The sequence below is a fragment of the Sceloporus occidentalis genome, unplaced genomic scaffold (assembly GCF_023333645.1).
Source record: "Sceloporus occidentalis isolate IW3139 unplaced genomic scaffold, rSceOcc1.0.p SCAF_4, whole genome shotgun sequence".
Classification (NCBI taxonomy): Eukaryota; Metazoa; Chordata; class Lepidosauria; order Squamata; family Phrynosomatidae; genus Sceloporus; species Sceloporus occidentalis.
The window spans coordinates 143784551-143797050 of record NW_028316984.1 but is presented as its reverse complement, the minus strand read 5'-3'; the positions used below and the strand labels follow the sequence as shown (position 1 = coordinate 143797050).

The following is a 12500-nucleotide window of genomic DNA, read 5'->3' as shown; positions in this document are numbered from 1 at the left end:
AATTGCTAAGCAAAATCCAGCACCCTCCCTTATACTCCTTATTCCCCCAGTTCATACTTTTGTTGTTTTTCTACCCTTTACCCACACAAGACACATCACTGTGTTCTATTTCTATTGATGGAGCCTCCCCAGAACTGCAATGAATTAACTGATTTATTCTCATGCTTCTAAGCTAATTGTGTGGAGGCCAACTCACATATAAAATGGCCTCAGCAATTTTTGCCTTTCGGGCCTATGTCTTTGGGATAGGAAGCTGTCTCATATCAAGTTAGATTACTTCTCTTTCTAGATTATTGCTGATTGTCACCAGAATCTAGAAAGAGAAGTAATCTAACTTGATATGAGACAGCTTCCTATCCCAAAGACATAGGCCAGAAAGGCAGAAATTGCTGAGGCCATTTTATATGTGGGCCTCCTCCCAGAGCCTTTTAATTGGGAGTGTCAGGAATTGAATCTGGGACCTTCTGTATGCAAAACAGGTCCTGTTACTGAACTATGTTCCCTGGCCTGTGTCCAGCCCCAACAACAGCTGATACTAAACATGGAATAGGGATGAAAATGTTTGCTTATTTCATTCTAAAATATGAGAATGAGAACAAGAACAAAAAATCAGAAGTTTGTTCAACAAATGTGTTAATCTGCAAGAGTTTTTGGTCCCTTTTTCAATAATTTTCTCCATTTCTGGACTGCAAAAAAAAACCTGTGTAGTTTTTATTTTTATTTTATTTTTATTTTTTTGGCATATGTGTTTATGCCTTCATGTCACCTGTCATCTTACAGCAGTCCCATGAATTCACAGAGTTTTCTTAGGCAAGGAATACTCAGGTGTGGTTTTGCCAGTCCCTTCCTCTGAAATATAGCCTACAGGACCTGATATTTGTTGGCGATTTCCCATCCAAGTACTAACCAGAGCCGATCTTGCTTAGTTTCCCCACTCAGACAGGATCTACACAGAAAATAACTGCAAATATTGCTGGTTTTGTGCAAAAATATCATGTTCAAATTTTGTGCAGAATAAGCCTCGAACTATGACTTCCCTAGCATGGGAGGAACACTGCAAATATTACTTGTTGCTTCCTTCAAGAATCAAATTACCAAAGGATTGCATCTCTACTTGGTGGCGCAGTGGTTAAATGCCTGTACTGCAGCCATTCACTCAAAACCACAAGGTTGCAAGTTCAAGACCAGCAAAAGGGCCCAAGCTCGACTCAGGCTTTCATCCTTCCGAGGTCGCTAAAATGAGTACCCAGACTGTTGGGGGCAAATTAGCTTACTTGCTAATTAGCTTACTTGCTGTTCACCGCTATGATCTTTGGAATAGCAGTATATGAATAAAACAAATTATTAAATTATTATTAATTACCTGAGGCTAAGATAAATAACAAAAGAAGATACTGGAACATATACAGTGGGTCCTTGTTATCTGCTGGGGTTTAGTTCCAGGACCCTCAATGGATACCAAAACCATTGGATGTTCAAGTCCCATTAAATACAGTGGCATAGCAAAATGGTGCCCCTTGTATAAAATTGAAAATCATGGTTTGCTATTTGGAATTTAGACTTTTTTTTAATATTTTCAAGCCGTAGATAAAAAATCTGTGGATAAGGAGGGCCAACTATACAAGGTTGTTCAAAATTTGTTTATGTCTTTCACAAGTAAATGCCATCTCCTGAAAGCAAATATGGCAGTACTGACTCACTTGAAATGATCAAATGAGACAGATCGTTCACCTTGTACTTCAGTACAGCAATAACAAAGAGGTATCAAAACAAGCTGGTATAATGTTCCCATATTACAACAATATTTAAGGGGGATAAATAATAAAATATTTATTACCACGACTGTTCCATTTGTAAGGATGTTTTCAGGATGATCTTGGCTAAAAACAAAAAAACAAAAACAAAATGTTATAGTCTACAGTGGGTCCTTGGTATACGCGGGGGATCCGTTCCAGACTCCCCCCCGCGTATGCCAAAATCCGCGTATGCTCAAGCCCCGCCATTGGACAGAAAAGTCCCCTCCTCTTTCCCCCCTCCTTCCTAACTTCCCTCCCTCCCTCCCTCCCTCTCACCCCCCTACCTACCTATAACCTACCTACCTTCCCTCCCTCCCTCCCTCCCACCCTCCCTCCTTACCTGGGTCGCCGCCGCCGCGTTCTCGCTGCTGCCGCCACCGCCGCAGCAAAATCCGGGTGCTACTCCTGGAGGCCAAGAGACCTCCAGGCTGCACCCGGCCCTTTCATGGTGGCAGCGGCGGCGAGGAGGACGAAGGTTGACCTCGTCCTCCTCGCCGCCGCTGCCGCCGCTGTAAAAACCCCAGATGCAGCCTGGAGGTCTCTTGGCCTCCAGGAGCAGCACCCAGCTGTTTTGTGGTGGTGGAGGCCGAGGCCGCGAGGGAGGAGGCATGGCCTCGTCCTCCTCGCGGCCTTGGCCTCCGCCACCGCAAAATGGCCTGGTGCTGCTCCTGGAGGCCAAGAGGCCTCCAAGCTGCACCTGGCTCTTCTTCAGCGGCGGCGGCAAGGAGGACGAGGCCTGGCTTCGTCCTCCTTGCCGCCACCGCGAAAGAGCCGGGTGCAGCCTGCAGGCCTCTTGGCCTCCAGGCTGCCCCCGGCCCTTCTTCCTCGGTGGCGGAGCCAAGGAGGGCAAGGGCCAGCCTGGTCCTCCTTGCCTCCACCGCAGCCTGGAGGCCAAGAGGCTTCCAGGCTGCCCCCGGCCCTTCTTCGGCGGCGGCGGGGGCGAGCAGGACCAGGCTTGCCCTCGCCCCTGCCGCCGAGGAAGAAGGGCCGGGGGCAGCCTGGAGGCCAAGAGGCCTGCAGGCTGCACCCAGCTCTTTCGCGGTGGCAGCGAGGAGGACGAAGCCAGGCCTCGTCCTCCTCGCCGCCACCACCGCGAAAGAGCCTGGTGCAGCCTGCAGGCCTCTTGGCCTCCACGAGCAGCACCCGGCCTTTCCCACGGTGGTGGAGGAGGAGGCGCACAGCGACGGAGCAGGTAAGCAGGGAGGGAGGGAGGGAGGGAGGGTAGGTAGGTAGATAGATAGGTAGGTGGGAGGGAGGGAGGGAAGGAAGGAAGGAATGAAAGAGGGGAGGAGGGGGATTTTGTCCCCAATGGCGGTGCGCGTGCACACGTGCCGCCATTGGGGACAAAATCCCCGGATTTGCCATGCGCGTATGCTCAAATCCGCGCATGGCAAATCCGCGTATAAGGAGGGCTGACTGTATTATTATTTTATACTGACAACTTCAAATACACTGGTATTTGGGGTCACACCAATCTGTCTTTGGCCCTGCACATTCATAGAATATGGTTCCTGAAAAGGTCTCTGAAATTGATTGGGACAAAAAAGTCTCTGCATTCTTGCAGGAGAAATGTCCATCAATGAAACAAGCATAAACGCCATTTTTGTTCATTCCTCCCTGCAGCTTTCATGCCACCTCTCACAATGCCACACCCTGCTGCAACAAACATTAGCATAATATGAGGATTGTTGAAGACTGTTGAAAAGGTTAGTGAGGGAAATGCCTCCTTCTCCATTTTGCTAATGGAATCAGCCACTGTCTTATTTTATTTGGAAAGGAAAGTTATTGGATACAACCCTTTCAACAAGGGTCCATTCACACTGCACATTTATAGCACTATACTCCACTTTAACTTCTATGACAAAATGCAATGGAATCCTGGGATCGGACATTGAGGGAGGAACATTTATAATTCCCAGCATGGCAGGTAAAGTGACATATAACACTGTCGTTATGTAGCCCAAAGTGTTTTTCAACCATAAACCAATTTAGACAGAAAACTGTCTTTTTAAAAAGTTTGATTTCTTGTCTACAAAGCAAGTTTCCTCTTGCAGAATACCCAAATGAACCTAACATGAAGAAGAACACAGTAATAAACAGTAGACCTAGACTTATTAGACAAACAATGAATCAACTAACCCAATGGCATCTCAGTCTAAATCACAGTCACAGGATAAGACTGCATGCTCACTTTTATGTGATGCATGAAGAAGAAGAAAATCTAAATCATTTCAAAAATCCCCAAAATGCCAGAGAATCATGCAATGGCTGGGAAATTTGGAAGGGAAAGAAAATGGTGGCTACCAGTTAGTTCCACTCTAGAAATTAGAAAAGTTATTTTTTGGACTGCAACTCTATGAATCCCTCAGCGCCAAGTCCAAAAAATAACGTTTTCCACTTCTGCCTGCCACTCCAAAAAGTTCACTATGTTAACAGCAGGTTTCAGGTTGTTAAGGCCACCTGATCTCTTAATAGCTGGCCCATGGACACACTCAAACCAGTGCATCAGCTGTCAATGGGGCAGTGGGCATTTTGCACATCATTTCAGTATGAGCCAGCATACACTTGCTGGAACCTGAGGATTTTTGATCCTCCCTAACATAAACAGAGTTGTCTTGATGCCAGTATTCAATTGCATTGCTAATCTTTCCAGTCATGCCTCCTTTTCATGTTGCAAAATCTCTCAAAAGCTCAAAAGCTCTCACAGTTGAAGTCCCAGTTGGCTTTCCTGGAATTTAAGTTCTATCACACCTGTTTCTAATGCTAAACTTGGGTGCCCCCTTGCCCATCAGCCTGGAAGAAAAAGAGGATTGTCGATTTATAAGGCTACATATTTGTTTTATCCATTTGTTTCAGCTCATACATGCCCATTTTGATTCATTTATGTGTTCAATTCATACCCTTCCTTTCTTCCAAGATGGGATGTATGTATCATTTCAAATCATCTGTTGACTTATGGCTCCCCTATTAATGTTTTCATAGGGTTTTCTTAGGCAAGGAATATTCAGATGTGGTTTTTGTCAGTTTCTTTCTATGAAATATAGTCTACAGCACCTGATATTCATTAGCAGTCTCCCATCCAAGTACTAACCATGGCTGACCAAGACAGCTTACACCAACATCAACAACAAAAAGTACAGCTAAAAATTTGGAACATAAGCTGAAAAAACATTAAATAAACAATTTCATTAAAACACTAAATTAAAACAGTTTTTAAAAATACATTAAAACATAATAAAAAGCATAAATAAGTCTAAAATGGCTTGAAAGCACATAACAGCAACAATCCCATGAAAATATCCTTCTATAACACTAAGTTAAGAACCAGTGGCATTCCTAAATAAGGTCTTTGTCTGCCGGCAGATAGAGAACACATGGAAGGCCAAGCAAGCCTGCCACAGGGCAAAACACATGAGTGCTTTGAACCACTCCCAAATGTAACCCCTTTAACATCATATGGCATAGGTGGTAACAGTTTCAGGAGGGTTTCCCCCACTCCTCCTGGTACCCCAATCCTCAATAAATACAAGGGTCTTCAACCAGCCTAGCAGGGTCCAGGGCACTCTTTTGGCTACACCAGAATTTTTATTTTTTAGATCTCTGAGCCTTCTGAAGTTTCTCAGAATCTATTGCTTTCAGGTAGCCTTTAAAGCCTCTCAAGCCAGGTTCCATCATACTGTTGGCAAGTCTGTCTCAGTTACACATACACGCAAACACAGAGAAAGAGGGGGAGACTGTATTCTCTCTCAACTGTATTTTTATGCCACTTCCAGAACATCATATCCAGTCTTGATTTAGCTGCCTTTAGTTAGAGAAAGTACCATCCAACCATCCAAAGCTGGTTTCAATGTCAGAAATGCATTTATAGTCAGGAGGAGTTGGTTCATTTCAAGTTCTTCATTTTTCAATCTAATCTGCACAACAGAGATGATGAAGTGATTTATTTTTTTCCATTTTGGAGTGAATTGCCTTTGACTGAACTTTCTAAACTACTGTGTGAATCAGTATATAGGTATGCAGCTCAATCCACTCTAATCCATGATGCACAATGTACATTATGTGATAGTTGTTAGGCTGCCTTGCTTTTTAAAACATCTTCTGGATGGCTGGGGCAGCTAGAAAGTGCAGCAGCTAGATCTTTTCTTCTGTCTGTCATTATAGTAAAATCCAGATCATTTACTTAAGCCAAATGCTAAGAAACTCCAAGCATAACAAAGAATGCCCCTTTTTATACAGCATATAATTAAATCTGTGGAATTCACTACCATGATATAGTGATGGCAGCAAACCTGCATCAATGTAAATGGCTATCAATGGCTGGTAGTCATGATGGCATTATATTACTTCCAGTAGCAGAGACAGTATGCTTCTGTATACCAGTTACTAGGATAAATTAACAGGAAGGTGGTATTGCATTCATTTCCTTCTTCATCTGTTTGTTCCTGCTGTTATGTACCTTTAAGTCATTTCCAACTTATGGTGACCCTAAGACAAACCTATCATGGGGTTTTCTTGGTAAGATTGGTTCAGTTGTGGTTTGCCTTTGCCTTCCTCTGACCATTGTGTAGCAGAATGATGGACTAGATAGGTCTTTGGGATGATCCAGCATGAGTCATATGTTCTCATAATGTACATATTTTTATTGAAAGAACTGCACCACAAAATTCTAAGATGTTCAAGTACTGAAGGGTAACTGCATTCTGGTTAACATATTCACCCAAGAAATGCAAATCTGGAAAAATTTTTATCAAAACATGAACAAAATTCTCTCCATCCCTGTTTACATAAAACATGTACTGCTCCCTATCTCTGAATGATCATGCTTGGATTTCCTAATCCGCTTTTTCCAGTTGTTCAGATATAGAGGGGAAAACAATCACTCAGGCATTTCAAACCAAGAATATGGTGATGCATACCGTATTCTGGCACGTCTTGTCAGTTCTCTGTTGTCAATCAAAAATGATAAGCTATTCACACCAATGAATGCCTCACTATAAGGCAGTTTCTTGAAATCTTTACAACAGTGGTGTATAAGCTTTTTCACCCTGATGCCAGCATCAGGGTGGACTAGAGTTGGGTTTTGCAGTCATAAAAGCATTCACTTTTGTTCCTGTGTTCCTCAGACAATCACCTGTACAACTAACTGGTCATGTAACCATTGTGAAAAGAGTTGTGAAATCACATGTGTAACTAGTTCTGATTGTGCAACATATTCTGCAATGGGTTGTTCAGCCAGTTCTGCAATAAGATGCACAACCAACTCTGACATGGGATGTGCAACCAGTCCCACAATGGTTTGCCCAACCAATCATGCAATACAAGTACAATGAGCCATGCAACCAGTTATACAACTGGAAACTGTGTTGAATGCCCCTTTTCCACAGAGTGGGAAACTAGATGTCCACAAATGTTGTGTCATATACACTAATGGATGACATAATTGAATAAATGATATACTGGATGTGGCAGATAAGAGCCAGAGTAGTACAGTGTTCACAGACCCAGACTAAGACCAGGGAGACTCAGGGGTGAAACAAATGAGCGAAATGAAGTGGCTTCCCGACACTTTGGAGGCATGCTGATTAAATAATGCATGCGTCCAAAGTGGCATGAAGCCATGCTGAAGCCACACTCTGATCCTTAGGACCTGGCAGTGCAAGTCAATCCCTATGTCCGCAACCTGCCTTGTCCATGAGGACAGCAGGGGTCTGACTTGCTTCTGGCAAGAGTGGACTCAGGCCACTCTTTCGTGCCTGTCTGTTGTGTCATATACACAATCTGAGCCTTACATTCAAATCCCCAGCTAGACATGCTAACTGGGAGCCTTGGGCCAAGTACCTACTTCACAGGGCTGTGAAAAAAAACTATGGAAAAAAAATGTGTAAGCTACTCAGAACACCTTCGAGGAAAGATAGGATAATATGTAATAAAAAAAGATAAAACAATATGAGTGTTAAAACATTTTTATAAGAAAGATTAGTACTGATTTAACAGAAACAAGCACACATACAATACTGCATTTTTGTCGTCATGTTTTAATAAATATATTATATATAATTTTATACATATATATACATTTCTTCATACTTCTTTTCTTCATTGGCATTTTATTACAGGGTTCTTTTTGGTTTATGAATAAATAAAAGTCGTAAAATTCAAATCTGGAAGAAAAAAAGAACAGAAACTCAGGTTAACCAACCAAAGATAGTGAACCATCACACAGATCTAATTGTTAATCTAGTTGTGATTCTGAAGTATTTATTCAGTATAATTCCAGTCCCTCTGAAGCTAAGTCTATGAGACCACACTGTTTTGTCATCAGAAGGATACCTGAGCAGGGCCACTAAGGTAGTCATACAATACAGATGTGATCCACATGGAGCCCTGGGCCCCACTTTTATGGCCATTGCAGCCCCGCTACTAGTTTCTTAAGGCCTGCCTATTTTTTTAAAAAAAATCAGATCAATTTTCAGACACTTTTTGCCTGAAAACAATGGAGAAAATCCCCCCAAAATGTGAAAACAGCCCCACTACACCCACACAACCCCCAAGAAACACCCCCCCACCACCATCTCTGTTTTCCTCTATAAACATTATTTCCAGCTGCCATTTTGAAAGGGGTACAGAGGAAAGTGGGAGTATTTGTGCTTGCTGTGGAGGGGTATGGCCTGTGTGGTATGATGGGAAAACTGGTCCTCACACACAGTTGCCCATTCCTAATAGAATACAGGACAAGAAGACATTGATCTATACCTATTCCAAAGCTACTTTTTCAAGTCAAATTGGCAAGATGTGGTAATGACATGTTCCTATTGTTGGTGCTATTGTGTGCCTTTAAGTCATTCTTGATTCATAGCGACCCTAAGGCAAACCTATCATGGGTTTTCTTGACATGATTTGTTCAGAGGGGTTTGACTTTGTCTTCACCTAAGGCTGAGAGAGTGTGGTTTGCGAAAGGTCACTCACTGGACAAGCAGGGATCTAAACTCTGGTCTCCAGGGTCATGGATATGCTATGTCATGTATTTTTTATTTTTTGTACTTTGTATTTTTCTATGTATTTTTGACTTTTTGTATAATTAATCTATTGTATTATGTTTGCTGTGATGTAATTGGTGGGGGTGTATTTTGTATTTTGCTCCCTTTGCTTTGTAATCCACCTTGATTCCTCAAGGAAAAGGTGGAATATAAATAAATCTTGTTGTTGTTGTTGTTGTTGTTGTTGTTGTTAGGGTCCAAAAATCAAACCACTACACCACTCTGGCTTTCATGTTCCTACAGTATATACTTTAAAAACCTCTTAGACATTTGGAAAATATGAAATACCATTTTATTTTCCAGGATCCACAAAACCCTTTTAATTTGAGGTCCTCAATTCAGTTAGAAGCCAGGAGGCCTAGGGATATGGATACTGCGAAACCATCTGACCCAACGGGATCCTAATGCAAGAATACCAGGAGAGGATGCAGTGGCAGGAACTGAAGCACTATGAACCTCAACACCCCGTCTTTGGATCCTGTGTGTAAATAAGGGGGGAAAGTTATTAAATGTTGGCATTAATAAAAAACAGACAAATAAGCAAACACAAAAACATATCAACTGCCTGAACAAAAAAGAACTCACCTCCTCAACCATTGCCTGCTGGGGAATCCGTTGTCACCCATAAGCAGACCTGGCTAAACATGGAGTCTCTTGACTCAGGAGAGGGTGGTTAAAGTATTCCATGGACCATCCTGTAGTACACTGCTCCAAGTGGTCAATACCAATATATCTGCTGTCATTGTTGACCAGCCATGAAATAATGAAACCAGACACAGTATTTATGGTTAAACAAGGGCCATCTTTATTGCCCTAAAACCTAGCTAAATGTTTGAGACCTTGGGATGAGCAAATGAAGGGGGGAGGAATCTGGTGAGGGTTTAGCTGAGCAGAGTGGTGCCAAGATCTTCTGTTGGAACAACCTTTCCTACCTAATCATACACAAAACCAATGAACTGTCTTTGAACTGAGAAACAGGATCTCATGCACACAAAGTTCACTGGCTCGGTCAGAAAGTGGGGGAGCCAATATCATTCATTGGAACAACCTTTCCTCCCCAATGGAAAACAACCTCAATTAAACAGGGTTTGATCTAGGGAAAAGCCTCTCACGCACACACACACTTGTTGGCTACAATCCAAAAGGCTTTCTCCCCACTCACAAACACAAGCAACAAAACAGAGGAAGCCAAGACCAGCCAAATGTATTAAGCTAGCACACAGAGAGAGGTTAAAGTAAAGCAGAATGAAATGAAGTGTAGAAAGGAGCTGAAAACTAGGTAACAGCTGATTTGTTTCTCTTCACATTGTGGCACAGCGATCAGGTAAAAGAGGCACATGAAGGGGGTGATGAGCCTTTAAATAGCCTCCTTCTTGCCCCCAACACACCCCTGGTCTCCTCTCATGGAAACCAACAAAGCACCCCCTGCTCTGCAGTGCCACTTAGCAGCCAAAAGTCCTCATAGAGCTGGTTCAGAACAAATTTCCTCAGCTTGGAATGTTCAGGACATAAACTGAATATTATGCACCTGAATAGTTGTTACCTGGTTCAGAAAACTTCTGGACATGCACAGATTAAAAAGTACCCATGGGAATTGTTTGGTGCTTTCCTAATTTTGCACTTGAGGTGTGGTTGAACATTTGATACTGTCCCAGGTGACTTGGGATGTGTAGATTCTTGATTTTCCTGCAGAATTGCTGCTATATCCCATTTCATCATCCCTCTACACATTTTGTCATGAGGGAGATAATAATTACAATATCCATTGTGACATTGCATAGCCTGACTTGCAATAAGCATGTGGAACAGGGTGTCATGCGATATTATGACTGATATCAAAGAGCCTGAAGTCCATCAGTTGGTTTGTTGAGAAAGAACTGAATCTGCTTGAGGTGCTTGGATTACTTCTATCAGAGCATCATGAATCTCTTTTGTTTGATTTTGAAAAGGATTCGCACTATCTATGCTGCTTTTCCAGCAAGTGCCAGTAAGCGACTTTCTGATGAATTTAGAGACATTGGGGTTTTAGCATCTGTCACCATTTAACAAATGTAGAAAATAACACAAAGATGCGCTGTAGCATCCCTCAAAGCGTAATAGGTTCCTTTGATGATGAGGCTGGATTTGAAACTACCAGACTGATAGAATGATAACCTCAGGATTTAAGCAAAGGTCAGTGGTTCAATGTAAAGTACCTTTCTCCTAGGAAACATTTTTCTCCCTTCAGGTTAGCACAATATCATAATTTTGACTGTGACAGTTCTTTATGTTAATGTTGTATTTCCAAAATGTCTTCAACAAGTACGGTATAATTTTCTGTTGTTGATTTATGAACTGTCTTGAATCCTTTACACCTTTTCTCCATTTTTTTTGTCAACAAATCTCTCTATGACAGCATCTTCTCAAAGCAATTTATATCAGGCATGCAGTTAAATATGACAGACCAATACTGTCCAACCTGTTATGCATGTTCTCTAACACTTCCTTCATCATAAGGACCATAATTCATTCGGAATGGTTTTCCTGAAGTAGTTATCATTACACTCCTTTGAAGATCTATGCCACTGATGTTCAATCATTTCTGCGTCATACTTGCTAAATATGTCTATTGGTGCCTGCAAATAGTGTGCCCAGAGATATCCAGAATGGCAAGTTGTGTGCCACTAAAAACAGTGGAACATTCATTAGGCATTTTAACACAGACTTTCAGTCCTGAATTCGTTGGCTGATGTTCTGAATAATCAGTCCCAGTTCTGTGTTTATACATTTTCAGTATGCAATAAAATCTATAGACGAGTTTTCATGTTATTTCAGAACATCACTCAGCAGACTACACTAGCAGAGGGGCCCACTGGAACAGTTTTGCAGTAGAAGCAATAAGTCTTCTTGGGACTCTTAGAACAGACCAAATAGCTCCTTTTCAGCTTCTTATCACTGGATAAAATCTGTTTGGCAAATATTTTCCATAAGTGACATTTTTGTCCTCACCCACTGGAAAAGCCATTTTCCCAATTTCTTTGGCTCATTGGGAACAACTGTATCTACAGGTGTAGAATACATTACTTTTAGCCACAAAACAGACGTACTATTGACTTGGGTAGGGTTGGGGTTCCTTGCATTTTCCTATTTCTGCAATGTTCCATTGATGGCAGATCTCTCCATTCTTTACATTAGGGAAAATTGGATCATCTACACTGACGTTGCTGAGCACTCCCACATTCACACACTTATTGTATGAAGAACATACTACTTCAGAAGTCTGAAGGAATGTACATACTACTTGCATTTTTTCTGCAAATTGAGTTCTCTCACTTCACTTTGCGTTTTCTGTTCTGAGCCACAAACAGGTTTTATCCCCCCGCCTAAATATGCCAGTGTGTGCGTGTGTGTGTGTGTGTATCCATTCCCCAATATAGTAGGTGGAACCCCCTTCACTTGTGATACAAAACTGTTTGGCACAAGAAGTAGTTGCTAGGATTGGTCACATGGTTATTACAGCTTTATATTTTGGAATAATGATTTCAAACAGCACCAAATGAAGAAGAGTGAAGAATAAGCTACAGTCTGGGAGACTGTAATACAGTCATATATCAGTTAACAGAGTCTCTGACAAAGGACTTTATCACACGGGAGGCAAGCGTCCTCCTCCAGTTATTAATTCCTGTTA

General features: G+C 42.1%; 1 protein-coding gene across 1 annotated transcript in view; it reads right to left on the bottom strand.

Annotated features, from left to right (window-relative positions):
- Positions 1-12500, bottom strand: part of LOC149314773 (cytosolic phospholipase A2 epsilon-like) — a 70429-nt gene that overhangs the window by 24551 nt on the left and 33378 nt on the right. The window contains exon 8 of the mRNA XM_089523144.1: positions 1838-1880. Within this exon, the coding sequence (XP_089379270.1) occupies positions 1838-1880 (43 nt within the window). The remainder of the gene's footprint in view (positions 1-1837; positions 1881-12500) is intronic.